Here is an 18740-nt window from a genome sequence, read left to right on the forward strand (position 1 = left end):
TTGCCAAGTTAGTATTTCCTTCACTCGCTCTTGTCTCGAAGTCTCAGGCAGGCAATTTGGTGCATTTTTGTGCCACATCCTTTCCCTTGAGGGAATTCTTTCTCATTTTAGAATGAGCGTCTCTCGAGGAAATCAGAAGACCTGACAAAAACCTCCAGAGGGAAAGTTGACTGGATTGTCTGTTTTTTTCCCCCCTCTCTTATTCCTCCTTTAACATGCCAGCAGCTTGGCATTCGAGTCAGCCCGTCTCCCCTGCTGCTCCACCTGTCAGCGCTGACAGCATCTCAGGAGTCAAGTTCACACAGCAATGAAAGAGGAAGACTGACAAAGATAAGAGAAGAGGGGCGATGGGGGGAAGGGAGAGATAAAGAAAGAGGCTGAATGAGCAGGCGACTCAGGAGAAACAAAGTTACAGTGAAGGAGAGGGGTGATGGTTGTTCTTATGGCTTTAAAAAAAATATATACAGGTCCAGGGAGGGATAATTATGTGGCTTCTGTATATTTCTTTGTATTGTTGTTTGTTATAAACCCCTAATCTTGCGGAAATTCTGGGGGTTATCTTTGAGTCAAACCTGCTCTGAAAGCAATGTAAGCTTCTTCTGTTGTTTTTAGAGCTGTGCACAGTTACACTGCAGACTTTTGGACGAAAGAAAAGCACAAAGATAATTATATCATGTTAAAACTCAATGCAAATCATGTTCAATATATATATATATATTTTTAAATAGCTTTATCAGTCTCAGTGTGCTGTACATGATCAGCGCACAGTTTCACACAGACACACTAATGGTGATAGCTGCCATGGAGCAATTTTATGCGCACCGTCTTGCCCCAGGACACTTTGAGATAGGAGATTGAATCGCAGACCTTGTGAATGGAAGACGAGCCACCAGAATCCAACAGTTGCATATCTAAACTGGCCTGGAATCACAATGCAGAAGCTGCTGTAAGAATGGAAAAATCGCGACATTACGCCCAGTAAATGTTGAAGGCACAGTGGCATCAGTGTTGTGGTTTATGCATTTTAATAACCGTTCATCACCTCGACTCATATGTCTCCACAAAATACTTTAGGAACATATTTTAAGAGCAATTTATGAAATCACACAGAAAACAAGCAAACATTGATCAAAGAGGCAGAGCATTTCATGACAAATATTGATCTGAATGTGTGTCCTGCTTCTAGATTCTTTCCCCAGTCCTTATAAAGTCTTTTTTTTTTTTTTTTTTTTTTTTTAAAAACATCATTTCAAATATGAAATCAGCCGAATGAGTCCCACGGTGTAAATCTGAGCCTGGCTGATTGCTTGTCTGTTTATGGTCGACCTGTGATGAACCCCGTCTTTTGCTCTTTGATGCCCGGGATCGACTCAACAGCCTCCTCCGACTTTAGTCTTTATATGAACAAAAATGTAAATAAATAGATTATCTTCAAAAGAGCTAAGCTAAATTTCCAGCAGGTATAAACATCCACAAAGCAGAGAACAGGGTAGAGGTCCTTTTTTTAAGCCGAGAGAGACGGGGCAAAGCAAATAAGCAAATCTCTAACTACTGTAGGCAAAGCTTTATCGCTGGGAGTACAAAAATAACTGGAAGCAGCCCCAATGAGCATATGAACATTTTTATCAGCTGTTCTCCACATTCGTCTGTAAAATGGCAGCTGGATAATGGGAAGATTTCAGTGAGCAAATCAAACTGGAACTGTCTGATTCCCTGTGGAAATCAGGCCCTTGGCCCATATGCTGAAAAACTGACCTGGGGATTTCCTCAGCTAGTCATTAGAAATGCAATTCAGTCGAACCTGGAGAAGTTTCCTGATGCAGCGATGGCACCACATCCAATTTCCAGCAATATTGCCCCAAGTATTACTCCAACACATCAAGAAATATGGTGTGTTGTGGAGTTGGAGAGAAGTACTATTTTATACATATGTGTACGTACTATCTAGATTTGCAGTGTTTGCATTTACCAAGGATTTTTTTTAATGCAAGAACTACTGATTTAGATAAGAGTTGGACTTACTTTCAGGTCTCCAACATACTGATGTAAAGTTAAACATGTGATATCCAGTGCTGTAATTAATGGCATCGTTTAGATACCTGACAGGAGGATATAATGTACAGACAACCCTTTCTATAAATCACAATACACACAACATGTATGAGTGTTCAGAAAACAGATCAAAACAATCTATACAGATGCTTGTATATTATAAAATCCTCATCTTCAAGTCCAATATTTTTACACAATACATTAAAAAAAGGCAAATTAAAGTACTGCCCATATGAATGCACTCCTGCTTCTCCCACAAAAGTGGATGAATAGAAACTAATAACAGCCTTATTTAGATCCAAGATAACCTTGAAGTGTTATCAGCGCCCTACAGTGAAGTCTCACTCGTTGTCATATCCTGCTAACAGCGTCATTGTTATTTGCCTTCTCGGAGAGCTTCCTAACTCATAAGAGACCGAAGCTGTAAATAAACATGATGCTGTGGCGCATCCAAAGCTAGGCGCTCACGTAACCTTATTTATCATCTGTGGGTAAAGGTCAGACCTGCTTTTGCGGCTGCTACTTCCCAAGAAGAAGAGGCAGAATTCTACCCGGCATGACCGGAGATCCCAAACCTCACCTTTCACCTGTCATCACTAACCTAATCGCAGCCTGTTTCTTTTCATGGCTCCTCTCAGGAGACTTTATACCTTATTGTGTAGATACTGGCGAGATGTACCAGGTGTCCACCGGCACAAAAGACACACACATATTTACATTCATATTCATAATCTGGGCTGTGAGTGGCATCACTCGAAGATTCGACGCTTGTCGTTCATATCGAGGACCTGTGTGACACTGGTTACTGGGATTGTAACGTTTTGCAGCAGGGCTAGCCGTTTCTTTCTTCGGCAGGCCTGACGTGTGACTGGGTCGTTTCACTTTCCTTGTGACTTAACAGAAGACAAGGTTTCTCCCAAGTTGCCGCCCTGTGCAGTCACCTGTCATTGCTTTCCATCCGGATGCTCATTGTGAAACCACCTACAGTGGAGCGTGACGTTTTATTCTGTGTAGAAAATGATGTGCAGCAGACAGCTAGGTCAAACACGACTGCTTGATGGGTAAAAATGCTCAATTCTATGGCTGTGTGTCACTGAATGTCAGTGTTTCTGCATGAGCAAGTGAGTGAAATGTTATACATTCAGTTTTAAAAACTGTGCAATTTACTTCCTGTATGATATGTGAAATCGAAACAATTTTTCTTTTAACTATTTTGAACATTTAAGGCTGGAACAAGCGCGTGGACTATGAGCCAGGCACTGGGAGCAAGCAGCTTTTCCCCAAAATGCACTTGGAAACATGTGGGGGTCCCCTGTCTGGTGTGAAGGCGATGGTGGAGCTGCAGACGAATCACATCGGGAAAGGCTGTGACCGTGAAACCTACTCTGAAAAGTCTCTGCAAAAACTCTGCGGTAAGTAATGTGGAAAAAAAAAATTCAGAGCGAGGTGAGAAATCAGTATAAAAAGGGGTGTGAAATAACGGCGGCCGGTTGAAATTGCGCAGAGCAATTTAAGAGTAGAGGACTATGAAAGTGCAAGGGGTAGTTTTAATAATGAGAGTCAAGGAAAATTTTAATCTAAAGAAGAAATTAGCTCTTGACGTCTTTGCCCTCTCAGTATATTAATAAGTCAATTTTCCTTTTTTTTTTTTTTTCCTGAAGACAATTAAAGGTTTTCTAAAATTCAAAATTAAATTCCAAGATTCCACTTGAAACCTTTCGTACTGTGGAAGATTAATTTGTCCCACTTATCTCCTGAAACATGGGAATCACAGCACAGGTGAAACTCATAATGATGTGCCCTGAAATGTGATACTATAATTTGCAATTAATGTGCAAATAGAAAAAGGATGATTTATTTCTCTCTGAGAAAAAAAAATGTTTTTCTTTTAAGAAGTGTGAATAATATAACTATTGGTGCATTTCACAAGAAAATCCATTTTAAATGTCACTGTACTCTTGTATCTTTTTCCTCAAGTTGGAATCTGATTGGAAATAAAAAGAACACATGAAACTTAGAGGTTTTTCACCAGATACTTCCGTCTAAATAACATCACTTTGTGTGCAAGTCCCAGCAATGCATTTGTTTTATAACGATGAGAGTAAAAAGTGGCACAAATTGGAGCAAATGATTGATTTATATAATGTATAAGAGTATAGTATGTTGGTGTCTGGAAGCCTTTTTCCTCTTTGATGTAACCGATGGGCCACGCTGACGGTCTTTTTCTCTATGATTGGCACATCCAGGTGCAGCATCGGGCAGCACCGACCTGCTTCCCGCCCCCAGCCCTTCCACAAACTGGACGGCGTCTCTGCTGACGGACAGCGGCCGAGACAGCGACCTCATTTACAGATTTGACGGGCGACAGGCGGCAAATGTTCCGGATCACGTCGTTCCCCAAAACCTGACAGATCAGTTCACCCTGGCAACCTGGATGAAGCACGGGCCCACGCCGGGGCTCCGGGCCGAAAAGGAAACCTTACTGTGTAACTCTGACAAGACCGGTGAGACAATTAATCATCAAACTGCAAAAACGCGGCGTTTAAACTCGAGAGAAGTTGTCATTGACTTTCACGTTAGATCTTAAATTTGCTTACATTTCAGTATTTTTGCTCTCAATTAAGTGGGATTGAAAGCATCTGATGTTTGAAGTTCTTCAGCAGATACTTTAGCGTTTTGTCCTCCGCTTCACTGAACCTACCATAAGTGTAACATGATCAAAAACCCCACTTTTTAAAAAAAAAAAACAAAACAAGATAATTAGGCTGTGACTGAAATCCACACTGGCAAATGCTCTTCAAACCTCTTTTTTTTCCTGCTGCATGTCTGAACTGAGCTGCCTGAACTGTGTAATTAAACAAGCCATCTGCACATTGCACGCTCTCACAATGGCCGCACAGATGGCTTATTAGCTCAGGAAATGTGTAGTCTGGTCTTGTAATGCAGAACTGCAGTTTAGTTCATTTTAGATCACCAGAATCTTTTGAACGCCGTATTATTTGTAATGTTCTGGCTCAAAGATGTGATTGATATTAAAAGACTCGACATGAGGGGCGTCGTAGCAATACTGTGCAAAAAAAAAAAGAAGATGTCTGTGTTTGGAATCCCACTGATTGATGGAGGGTTGTACATGTTGAATCCAGATCACTGCAGGAATAAATTAATTGGTAATATCTCCAGAATTTGTGTCAGCTAGCATTTAAGATACTTATTTATTCTATTATCATTATCATGTCTATTACTGTTATCACACTATGTGTATGTGGGTGTTCTATTTTACTGGAAAAATATTTATTTTTATCAAATGATACAAACTACACACAGAAAGTACAGAGTTGTGGATTTGGTAATTAGTTTTACACCACTGGAAAGATTGTTTATTTCCATTTTAAATACATGTGTAAGCAGCATGCTTTGAAGAGAGGGTCATCTTCTCTGCCGTTGCCAAAGATCTTTTAATTTAACTACTGCAAATCAAGCAGCTCATTAAGACTAGCTCTTGTTGTTCCCTGCAGCATCAGTGAGAAACCTTCACATACACAAGCAGCATGCCCCGACCCTTCTGTAGTAACAACACATTCTGGAAAACCCATCTGAAGCAGCCAGAATCACTCTAGTTTTTACAAACAGCTATCATCAACAAGTCATAGATCCTCAACAAAAAAAAACTAACAAACATCAAATTGCCACTTACCATAAAGGAACATAATGAGTTTGTGCAGCAGCCATACCTTTTGAAGGAATTGTGTGACTTACAAGACGAAATTATACATTTAATTATATGCATGCGTTTCGGTGTGATTCTCAGTGTTTCTGATCTTCTCGCAGAGATGAACCGCCACCATTACTCCCTGTACGTTCACAACTGCCGCCTGGTGTTCCTGCTCAGGAGGGATTTCACTCAGGTCGACACTTTCAGGCCCGCTGAGTTCCACTGGAAACTGGAGCAGGTGAGGAGTGAGGGATGGATTGCATGTGTGTGTGTGTGTGTGTGTGTGTGTGTGCACGAACTTATCTCTGTCCCATTTTAGTGTAAACAGAGGGTGGTTTTCCACAGCCGGTGAGGGGCTGTGGTTATTTGGATAGTGAAGGGAGAGGCGCTCCGTTCTAATTACCTGAAAGCCTCTGTCACTTTCTTTTGCTCGCCGCGGGATATGAAGGAGTCCAAGACGCTGCCATCCTGTGCACACTGTAATACACACAAAGGAGCACAGATCCAAAGTGGAAAGTGTTGAGTTATGGGTAATAGCTCGCCCAGCAGCACATCTCAGCTATCTGTCATGCTTCTGGAGAGCTGTTGAACTAATTTACGGTGAAGCTTTGTGTTGCAGTCATGCAGCGAGCCTTTGAAAGACAAAGACCTGCTTCACACGATGTTCTCCCGGCCTGAGGAATGTCAATGAAAAGATTTCTCCTTCACTGAACAGTGTGTTGTGCTCTCTCTATTTGAAATCTCACTGACGTGGACAGTGACACTGCATAAGACACACTGCAGGCAGGTGTTTTGCTCAAGATAAAAATCTAGTTTTATTCCCCCGAAGACCGTTTTGACCTGACTCCTGAGAACAGTTCAGTGCAGGGTCAGGATTAGTGGCGGGTCTAAAGGTCTTTGTCAGACACTCTTCTGATGAGAGCTCAAACAACAATCCTCTGACTAAAAGGCATCTAGACTCTTTAGCTCTCCTTGGAGATGATGAGATTAAAAAAAAAAAAACTCCCTAACTATTGAAGAATATAAACTCCCCTAAGTCTAAATGATTTTTGATGATTGTCTAGTGAGCACTCTTGTAAGGGAGTGAACTCTTTCTACTGATTCTTCCCAGCTCTCACCACTGTAATAATGGATAGGAGATGTAAATCTAATCTAATTGTTCACCCCAGGGACACGGCATATATCTACCTCGTTTTGAAGTGATAAAAAAAAAGTCTTATAATTACTGCAAGCTCAAGTGTTTCTGCTCACTAAGCAGCTTATGAGAGATGCGTATTCGGGCTTTTAGCATGTGTTATTGCATGTGTGGCCCTTTGTTTGAAAAAAGACTTTCTGAATTAATGTTAATTTGCAACTTTGCACTAAACCGTAGTTGTTTTCTTCCATCAATAACAGCTTACTGTCACAGGGTCATCACAGGACAAAGACGAAGAGAGGAAATCACAGCCTCACATTTACACTAAGGGGCTGTTAAAGAGTCGCACATTAACCTCAGATGCATTTTGAACAGTGGGAGAAACCGGCGTATCATGAAAAGCACAGGCTGTAACTGAAAGTGTTAAGAACACCACAGTGTTGCGATCAAAAAAAACCATCTAGAAATTAGACAAAGTGTTTCTTGCAAAATTTTCTGGTGACTCACTTGATGTTAAAGGGGAAATAAAGCTTCTAAATTTAAATGACTGTAGATCTAAACGCTTGGGCGTGTGCGCGCACGTGTTTTCTTGGAACTATCTCTTGTACTCCCTGTGTGCACCTTCTTGCCAAGTGGGTTGTTTTCTGTAAAGTCACAGTTACACCAAAATGTATTTTTCTCATGTACCTTCCCACCAAGTGGCTGTTTGTTCGGGTCAAAGGTAGATTAAAGTGTTTTTCCTCAGTTGACTGTCCTTCTCTACCTGGCGCCCACAGAGGTGGATCTGATTATGAGAAGAGCTTCCCAGGAAAAGACTAGCATTGTTTAAACGAACAACCTCAGTGTTGTGTGATCTCCTCTGCTATGATTTTATTTTATTTATATATATTAGATTCATTGATTGAATGAATGAATGAATGAATATATATATATTAGATATTATACATATTTTATTTATATACATATATATAATTTTTTTTGTCTCATTGTCTCACTTTCTCATTTATAATAATGCATCTTTTACTGGTTTGGTTGGATCTTGTGAAATAACAGTAAAAGTGTGCAATACACTCAGAGAATTCATGATGTTACCAGCAGTACAAATCACTTGTGTAGAGATTGTAATTAAATATAACTCTTCTTTTGAACTCATCTGCTCTCCAACAATACAGTAAACGTATTGTATGTATTTACCTGTAGGCTGTGAAACTGCTTGAAAGAATAACACGGTGCATATTATTTCTAGCAAAAGTATTCTGACAGAAAAGAAGTGGAGTCTCACAGCTCCTCCCTCTGTTTGATTCAGATTTTTATTGTTGCCCACTCACAAAAAGGTGTCTTTCGGAGGAATCTATCGTTTTCTTATGAATTTGAAGAACCGATGCCAAAAACTGACCTGTGCCCTCAAGCAGTGCACAGTGTTTCACGTCAACAAAGAGCGAGTAGAGAGTAACTGAAACAGCTAAAAGCCTTCTGCCTGCTGCAAACACTCTTCAATCTCTTTGAAAGGAAAAGGACCTGAAAGAGCAGTAAAGAGGGCTGTTTTTCCTTTATTTGTTGCAGTGGTTCAGTGGAAAAAATGCATAGACTCTGTATGTTGTGCAAACATTTCAACAGCTCAAGCACATTATCCATCCATCTGTTCCCATTTTATGCAAATCAGGGTTGTGGGGGACTTAAGTCAAGGGCGGGTCAAAGGTCGCAGGTCTACATTACCATCAAAGAGACACACACGCTTTCCAACGTTTCAGTCAATTTAGAGACACCGACTTTTACCTAATGTGCATGTCCTTGGACGAATCAGACCGGGAGAAACTGCAAGCCTCACACCAGCCCAGAATCAAACTGGGGATGTTCTTGCTGCGTGACCACCGTACCGACACCACTGTCAACACAGATCAGGCCTTCAAGAACTCAGTCACCACAACGGATTTCCGTCATTCCAGAGGCTCCAACTATTTTAGCAAGAGTGACTCTACTCAATCGCCTTGTGTTTCAGGGAGAATAACATCAGTGTGGGCCTGCAGTGGCCATGATTGAAGCTTTTGGCTTCAGTACTAAAAAGCAAAAGAAGATCAAGTGTCATAGAAACATTCGCCTAACCAATGCAATTTCTTTCCACTATTACTGAACTGTTGATGTTCTTTCATTTTTAATAGGTTTCTGAAATTACTAAATAAAAGAATTCAATGTTTTACTTCTAATGTTCTTGAAATGCTTCATACCAACAAACGCACATTCTAGTATCAGTATTTTGCCTTGTTCTAGAGGACATTGTGCCAAAATGTCCAAATTTGAACTTGAAAGTGTTTTTTACTCAGAACAGACAACCTAGTGACGGCTGAAACACCTAGTTTTATTCATCATCTCCACATTTTACTTTCTGATTTCACCCACACTCGATAAATGTAACTGTAAATGTAAAATAATAACTTAATGATCTTAATACATCTGAACAGCAGACATAAAAATACATTAGATATGCCATGAAAACAGAAACAATAAACTCATTTTGGACAACAAAAGGCTCAGTCAAAAATATTTCTCTTCATTTAAAATCAACCAGGATGCAGGAAATGACATCTAAATTCTTAAAATTTTCTCAGAGGATCTTCGAACCTCACCTCAGCTTTCAATTATCCCCCACGACTTCATTGAATTTTGTGGGAAATAGAAAAATCCTTTTTTTTTTTTTTTTGCTTTAACCCCTGACATAGGTCTACATGTTGCCGTTATTTGTCTCAGTTTCATTAATATATCAGGGTGTTTCCAGACTACAGAGGATAAGTTAAGAATAGAAGATGCTGCTGGGCCGTGTGATAAATAATGAGGACAAGTAGAGCAGAGACTGTTGAGAAAGAAGTGCAGTAAGGAGAAGAGGTGACTGTGGGGTGTCACAGCTGCTTCTTACTGTCCTTGTTCCTCCAGCACTTAGAAAGGGCACTCAATGGCTTCCGCGGCAACTCCATTTAGCTGTATTGATTTTGCAATTCTCAGCCAGGGAGAGGAGGGGGTAGAGTGAGATGAAAGAAAGCTGGCAAAGAGAGAGTGAGAGAGAGAGAGAGAGAAAACCAAGCTCCATTTTCTATGTTGATCGAAGCATCTGAAGGAATGTCACATCTGACGGCAACCTTCATACACACACCCCCGAGCACTAACTTATTTGTGAACCTACGTGTGAACACACATGCACACACACAATCTATTTTCCTTCCTTCGCTCTTAGTAATGGGCTAGAGGATGAATCACTCCTCTTTACACACATTATTCACTCTCTCTCAGTCCACTGGGCCTATCAGTACAATCCAGCTGTCCTACAGATATTCACTCACAGTCACAAAGCCCTATAGAAATCATTCTTCAAACGTCCTGTAAGCTAAGATGATAGGAATGTGTGAGACATGTAATCAAAGGCACCAAAAATGATGGAGGCAATGAATAAAAAGAAGAATTGCTCAGTCACAAGACAAAAGGGACACAAGGAGGAAGTTACTTTCTTTGTCAAGATGTTCATTTTCACTGGTGCCTTGAGTGGCTTCACACTTGATCAGCAGAGTCCAAAATACCAAGAACATTTAGCTTCTGATATCAATGTGTAGTGGTCGGCACTCACTCCTCACAGCAAGTGACGTTCAAGTCAAGGGCTTCGGAGCCTTTCTCTGAGGAGTTTGCATGATCTTACTGTGGGTGCGTGGATTTTCTAGTTTACCTCTCTCAATCTGAAAAATGTGCGCATTAGATTAATTTCTCAGTCTGATGTGTGGCTCTGACATAAACTGGCAGCCCGACCAGGCTGTTTTCTGCCTTTGCACGTAGACGGCGGGAATCTGCTCCAGCCTCCTGCAGCCCCAAGTTCAATAAAGTGCAATAAAAGATGCATGAAACATAGTTCAACATCAATTTGAGATAACTGTACAAATAACAGGATGGTGTTGCCACACGCTGTGTTGTGAATAATAAACCAACTTTTCCCTTTCATCAATTACACTGTTTAAAACTTATACAGACCCCCTGCTATTTATCATTAATGTCTGCCTTTGACTGTGGGCATGTGTGCTGGAGGAGAACTAAACTGCTCTTATTGCTTGTCTGTAAAACATCTTCAATTATCTGCCTTATCTGGCTGCCGAGACCATGGCCAGTTGCGAATGGCTTGTTTTCTGCCCCATGTTGATTAGAGGGCTTCCTTTTGTCTCTCAGAAGATTAATTGGACGATGTTGGCTGCGGTGTTTGTGTGTGAGTGCACCGCCTCACTTCCTGCTTTGAACAGATACCAGGCTGCTTGTGTCTATGCAATGAGTAATTTCATTTAATCTCACACACAGGAGACGCATTGATCTTCAGGAACTCAAGTGAACTCGTTTTATGAACGAGCGTTATTTTATACTCTACACTTTTATTTACCTTTAATGCAATTCTACAATATTTTTGCTACAGAATTTGCATTTCTCAGGCAACAAAAACATTTCTAATACCCGATCAGCGTGGTTGTTTACCACAGAAATGAATATATTGAGTACATCTTGTCAGTTCAGTTCCTTTCAAGCAGTCGCCTTGACGTTACATGCTTCTTGTGTTTTTATGAGTAACTTCTTGCATTTTTTTTTTGTTTTTTTTCTTCGTTTTGATTCTTTGCTTTTCAGTGTTGCCGTTATTTGCTATGAATCACTCTGATTTCTTTAGTCGTTCCATTGCAAGGGCACAGTATGTGGTAGCCAGTAAAGATGTAGAAATAAATAGGTGAAGAAAAGAAATGCGTAAGACCACGTTGGCAGGGAAACACAGTTTTAATTTTCCGTGACGACAGAAAGTGTCGCCTCTGGCATGTAAATGTTCTCTGTGTCTATTTCATTTCTGCTCTCTATTTCCCGATGGCCTTCATTTGAAAGCTCTGCTGGACTATGGGTCTGCTTTAGGTGCTTCCTGAGTGTCTCCCATTTGGATCAGCAGCCTCTCACTAAATGTAAATGTCTCTGCACTGTGTGTGTGCTGAGACCCGAGGGTGAGGGATGGCAGTAGCGTGTGCATGCGAGAGGAGGGGTACTTAGTGCTTCTTACTGTGCACTTAGCATACACGCTGAGTGCACTACACAAGCATTTCGTTGGAATAATAATGTACTGGTAACTGGATTCTTCCAATTCTCAATTAGCCTTTTTTTTCCCCCACCATTATGATAGTTTTTTTCACACTGGCCATAAGATAGACCCTAAATAATCCATCGCTGTTACATGCACAGGTAATCTCATCTGTGACGATACAGGAAGAGCAGATAAACACTCACAACTGAGGGAAATAGAAGTAAGAATTTTAAAGCAGAACAAAAAATTAAAGGAAGCTTTTCACCTGTAGGGGTGAAAGTTTTTGGCATTGATCTTTTTGAATCTTAAGCTTCACATCTTTTTGCGAAGCGTTTGGGGGTGTTGTGTAAGTGACATAAAACAGATCTTGAAGATAGTTTTCCTGGAATAATACACTTTGACCAAACTTTATCAAAGTAGACAATGATGCAATTTTATGATAAGATGACTTTACCCTTTTAGTGAGACTTGGTAATCCTCTATTTTATTTTATTTTTGCAAGGTTTGTGACCCTTCAGCACGAGTCGGTTTATACTCTCCCCCAAAGAGAGAACATGGAGTTTTTAATTTTACATAGGTTGCTGAAAATGTCAGCAAAACTATTTTTCTTCCTTTCATTCATTATCTCTAACGTTCCCTTACTCACACATACAGAGCTGTCCTCAAAATCTTATGCCCCAGCCGCGGCAGAGAGAGAAGATCAGAGGTGAGGCAAGGCAGGGAGCGCAAAGCACAACAAAGGAGATGAAAAGGGAAAAAAAAGAGAAAGTTGGAAGTACAGAGCAGATGGAAAGGTGCTGGTAGCTAACTGGAGAAGTACTAAACAGAATAAATCAGTTTGGATGTCAAGTCAGAGAACAAATCAGATGTGAAGAGACTAAGTTGTGATGTCCTATTTTGTAAAAGTAAGCAATCAGTGATTTAAACAGCACAGTGGTGCCAACACAAATCCATCTTTCAAGCATTTATTCTGACTGTAGCTGCACTGAGCTGTATTTAGAGCTGACAATGGAGAAGAAGCATTGTAAAACCTGGGGGTTAACATAGGAAGACGCACAGTCATGTGCACACACATTCACACAAACATTCCCACTCATCTATGTGCTGTAGGAGCTCAGTGTGGATGGTTCTCAAAACAGGGCTGATGCCCACTCATGCATGCATGCACAGACAATTTAGAGTCACCGATGTGCCTGAAAAGGATATCTTTGAATTGTGTGAGGAGGCCGAGCTCTGCTCACACAGGCACAGTGAGTCATGCAGCTTTCAGCTAAACTCCATCTTTCAGCTTTGAGGCGATGGTTCTAACCACTGCCCTGGCTCCTGGTTCATTCTGGCACACATGATGGAGGTGAGACCAAAGAACTTGCTTATTGTGAGGAAACAGAGCTAACCAGGGCAGAATGGCGTCGCCGTTATGCAATCAAAAAGTCTGTCGTTGGATTGTGGGAGTTATGCCAGAGTACCCACCGTGCACATGAAGCATGGCCTGGATTCAGATCCAGTGAGGATACAGTGCTGACCACTGTACATATGTTGTATCATTCATGATCAAAAAGAAAAACGCTATGTGGGGACATGTGGTTCTAAGTAACGTTCTTGCCTGATTATTTTTGTCACAAAAAGGTATCTGAATACAATTACATTCACTGTCTGTTTTGCACCCAATTGAAAAAATACTCCGTGCCTCCAAAGCCTCGCTAGTGAATCATAGTAAACCTGACCTTATTACTAGCCTTCTCTGCAGCCAGCACAATGCCCTCATTATTCTGTTTACATCAGCAGATTTAAAATGCACACACGCTGGTTGTGAAGAACAGTTTATGCTTGGTTTGTATTGCTCCTGAGCAAGGTGCACAGAAATCCATTCTGGTTTACTGGCCACATGACCTATGTTTGGCACACAGGCAAAAGATCTGGGCCTCTGCTCTTCTTGTTAGGAGGTAGGTTGACTCAGAGTAGGCGGCATCTAATTGTTTTAAGCAGAAACCCTTTGGGTGAAAACCTAAATTCAGTACCCAGACTGTGTAATCTTCTCTTCGCCCAAGTGGCTCTTTCTGCTTCCTTCCCTTCTTCCCATGTATAGCATGTAATAGCTTCCCGTAAATACGCAGTGGCAGATTTCCACAAGATAGACGGGCTTATCTCAGGTGTTTTATTCTCAGCAATAAAACACCACTGTTGCATGATAATATACTGAAGAAGAGGAGCCTTGCTCAGCAAAGCGAGGTTTAGTGTTTAGAGTTGGCGAAAGAGAGAGGAGAGATGGTTAAAATCATGGAGAGACAAGTGGAATTTATCTGGACACACGTTAATTTCATTCTGAAAGAAGGAAAAAACTATCGTCTTTGCGGTACTTGAAGAAAGAGACTGTAGGTTTTGTAATTTGTGTATCAAAACACTAAATAAAGGACATTTGAATGGAGCTGGGCCATGAAATATGAATATACACTTCAGGAAAAAAGTATTAAGGCCACAAATACAGTGTCACCTCTCCATGTTGGTACAGATCATTGTTGTAAACCCTGAGAGCAATCTTTGCGAAAATGAAGTCTGAAGAAACTGTAAATACGATGTGCGTTTCAGACCGTCTGAAAGACAGGAGGCTGAGTGAGAGGTGGCCATAGATGAGTTCGAGATTTTCATTGAGACTCACCGGGATAGGCAGGATCAAAACAGACAGATCAGAGAGACCGCAAAGGCTGAGCAGTTTAAAGAGGCCAGCTTGAGATGTTTTGGAGACGTGCTGAGGGGGAAATAGTGGAAATATTGGATACAGGACGTTGGAGATGGAACTACCAGGCAGCAGGATGGGGACCTCAGATAAAAAACTTTATGGATGTAGTGAAGGAGAACATGGAGATGTCTTTACTTCTCAACCTTCACCTCTCACAGAGTGACTTCAAAAAGCAGAATACTGATGTTTTTACTGATACTCCTGTTGCATCAACTGACAGTAAAGTAAAATGCAGGAAAAACCCTGAACTGACACACTTAAACAGTCTGCATTTGTGACGGTCATTATCCAATATATTTGTAGCTTTCCTTCAAAACCAGGCTAAAATGCTTTCCGTGTAGAGGATTGAAACTGAGGCAAAAGACATCGGATCAGTCTAAATAATTGAAAGCACCTGTGTGAGTGTGTTGCGGATGCTAATAAGCTTTGAGTCAAAGCGAAGCTGCCTTTTCTTTAGTCGTGACAGAATATTCTGAGGTTTGATCATGAAATATCCTTCACATTAAATCACACATAAAAAGGAGTCGTCCCCCGTTAAACGCGGCCTCTGTGCAAGTAGCAGTGCGTGTGAACTCAAAAGGCTCTTATGAATGCAAGCATGAAAACCGTCACACATTTCTCCTCTGTGCCATCTTCAAATCCAGTTTCTGCTACGTTTCTAGTACCTTCTGTTTATCCAACCAAAGATTTTAGTGTTTTTTTGCTAAAATTCAGCAATGTGCTTCATGTTGTTCAGTTGAAGACAATATTAGGACATGCTGTAGTTAACTGACACTCAGTCGTGTGAGGAAATACGGTTGTTATTTCCCATAGCTGGCATGTTTCCCGTTTTAGCTTGTTGATATGTTTTATTCAAAAAGACAGAAATAGTCCATTTTGAAAATGGAGACAGATGCATGAGATTAGTAAAAATGATCAGTCTGCTCACTCTGAGTGCATCCGAAAAAACATTTATTTGCAGATTTTTCAGTTTTTTGATGTTATGAAAACAGGAATTATGTTAAATGAAAGTCCAGCAACAAAACTCCATATGTGTGTCTGAAGTGGCACTCCGTTCCACTTTACCTCTGCCTCTGTTTGCCTCAGTCTCTATTTGGTTAGGGACTGCTCTGGTTTTTGTGTTCTCTAAGCAGGTCTGCAACCTGCCTGGGGACCAGCTCATTACTGCGTTTCAGCATTCATTGTCTTGTTACACTTTTGGAGAGGAGAAACACTTTCAAGCTCTGTCTGACTGTGTCTCCAAACCAGTGATGTGAATATAAACATACCTCAGCAGAAAGAGGATAGCTGGCCGAATAGACTGTTAACGTCTGTGTGCACAAAGTGTGTGCGTCTGTATTTAAGTGTGATTACTCGATGAACGAATGCAGTGTTGGACTAGACTCTGGAATATACATCCACTCGTCTCTTCTTCCAGCTCAGGGTTGCAAGGCGTTGGAGCTGATTTCAGCAGACTATGGTTGATGTCAGTGTCAACCTGGGGTCACAGGGCAAATACAAAGAGACTTTAGCAATGGGCTGGAGGATGAATCACTCTTCTTTACCCGCACTGTTCGCTCTCCTATACAGACACACTCAGACATCCACACCTCTGCGCAGCTTTAGAGTCATAGATTAGTCTTTGATGCAGGCACGCGGGGAGCACCCGCAAGCTCCACGTTTAAAGACCCTCAGTCCCAAATGGGATTGTGACAGTGACTATCTCGCCATAAGTGATCGTGCTAACCGCCATTCGATTGTGTGGCGCACTCAGGTGCCACTATTTTCTGTTAAATATCTTTTCTACAATGACTCAATGAAGCTGATTTTGAACGAAATGACTCGAGACGGTGTGCAAAGCATTTTTGTCTTTGATAATGATTGTTTGTCCCTCAGAGCCTATCAAAATGGCATTTTGAGTTATCCCTCAGTGTGTTCCTAAAATGCAACAAATTACAGTGTGCTGAAGGCTTCTGTAAAGATTTTCACTCATGCAGTGACTGTGGATGTTCCTAAAAATTCAGGCATAAATTGAAGATGTGATTTGTCTCCCTGCTCCTGCTCAATTATTATACTGAAAGACAGAGAAATAATAGTCGCGCATGACATAATAGATTAGAGGAGGAACAGTCAGCTTCGCAGTGTGAGAGAAATATTGTAACTCAATTTGTTTCCGTCATATTTTCTCACTGCCAGGAGTCATAAAACCTTTTCTCATCGTTTTACGGGAAGTGGAATGTTGGGAGATTGTCTAACATTTTCCAGTGTTTTTTTAATAAATGACAGTGTCTGCTTGTCATTTTACCAGAATAGAAATATACGTCCAATAACTACCGAATGGGTCCCGTAAAAGTTAATGCAGGTATTCACGTTCTCAAATGATGACGCCTAATTACAGTCATGCTACTCGATGGCTTTCTATGTAATTTAGGGCAGTCATTCCCGTCTACGCCGCAACAAACTGCAATAACTTCGACATGTGATCAGAATTTTAATAGGTCATTTGTGACCAAACACCTGCCAAATTAAAAGACCATCCCATTGCCCCCAGCTTCAGTTTGTGTCCCTGCTAATTAACAAATATTGCCATTCCCGACCTGCTGGATGTACATGTTTGCTCTGGTATTGTTGGGATGTTGCTGATGGAGTTAGCATTCAGCCCAGAGGAGCATAGATTGATCCTCTGTTCATTTCATTTATACACCCCTGCTGATCTATTATCTGGTTGTGCTTTTATAAATTCCTCAAAATCTCAACCATGGTAATATTAAGTGCAGTATGAGGGGGACAGCCACCTGCACAGGCAGTGGAGATAATTGTATAGACATGTAACTTTGTTCTCACCTCCACAGGCAGTCAGGCGGCCAGAGACTAAATGGAAGTGGCAATTCATTCTGCCTGTCAAGTCAAGTACCCCCACAAATCCTGGAAGTGAGATGATGAAAATAAACCCACTGTCAATGTTAATAACACATCCCTGGCTTCTCAGGATATTTCAATTTATGTACTGTATGGAAGGCTTAAAAAAGGGACAACAATGCCATGGTGTCACAGCAGAACGCAGTTCTGATGAGCAGCAAACTACGATGGACTGATTCATTCAGTTCACTCCTGCACTTGGTCACAAAAAGTGACGATGCAAAGAAAAACACAGAGGAATAATATTCTGTGTGTGTGTGTGTGTGGGGTGTGTATGTGTCTGGGGTTCTGTATTTCTTTGCATACAGTGAAAGTCCATTCTGGTTTGATAGATGTAACAGATTTCAGATCAAACAGTCCTTATTAAAAGTGCTATTTTCTGTGTGCGCATGTGTGAATATGCATGTTTCTAATTCCACATTTCCTTCTGCATAAATAATCTTTGTCCTGTTAATAAAATAAAGATGCTTCGGCCTTAACAGGAGAACTTAAAGTATTATCAGAATATTTTTGAGTTGTGTCTTAAATAAACAAAAGCTTCGAATGAAAGACAATTTCTTTTTTTTAGTGGATCCTGTTGACTAAATTATGTTAATTTCAGCCATACAACAGACTGTAAAGAACTAAAGCTTTGTCAATGAAGGCTTCGAAGCATGTGTTTGTGCTTGTTCTTGACTTGTTCCCAAATCCGTTCAAATTCCACCAGGGCTGCATCTGAAATAATGAGGTCAATAATGTTGGTCACACATGGCATAATGGCAGAAACATGAATTTCTAGAGTGTACAACGACTTGTGGCATCACTTTGAGGAATTAATATTTCAACAAAAAACAGGCGCACACAGGGGAGCCGAGTGTCACAAGTACTTCATGGAAAATATAAACTAAAGGAAGGACACTGAGGAAGTACTGCCCAAATTGTCTGTGCCATAAGAAAGTGTGCCGTCCATTGATATTGTCTCAGTCGTTTACATTATAATCTCACAAAGTTACGCATTAACAAAGTTGACCATTTTGCATTCTGCAGTTGTTTTTTCCTAACTTTCACTGCGGATAAAAGTGTCGCTTTTTTTCCTGGATGATGTGTTTGAATTCTTCACGGTTTTTGAAGAACAGTTGCTTCTCCA

At 40.8% G+C, this 18740-nt stretch overlaps 1 protein-coding gene across 1 annotated transcript in view; it reads left to right on the top strand.

The window, feature by feature from the left end:
• LOC115405538 (calsyntenin-2-like) overlaps positions 1–18740 on the top strand; it is a 155053-nt gene that overhangs the window by 118505 nt on the left and 17808 nt on the right. Inside the window, exons 7-9 of the mRNA XM_030115143.1 lie at positions 3279–3464; positions 4299–4556; positions 5881–6002. Of these exons, the coding sequence (XP_029971003.1) occupies positions 3279–3464; positions 4299–4556; positions 5881–6002 (566 nt within the window). The remainder of the gene's footprint in view (positions 1–3278; positions 3465–4298; positions 4557–5880; positions 6003–18740) is intronic.

Source organism: Salarias fasciatus, chromosome 18 (assembly GCF_902148845.1).
Source record: "Salarias fasciatus chromosome 18, fSalaFa1.1, whole genome shotgun sequence".
Classification (NCBI taxonomy): domain Eukaryota; kingdom Metazoa; phylum Chordata; class Actinopteri; order Blenniiformes; family Blenniidae; genus Salarias; species Salarias fasciatus.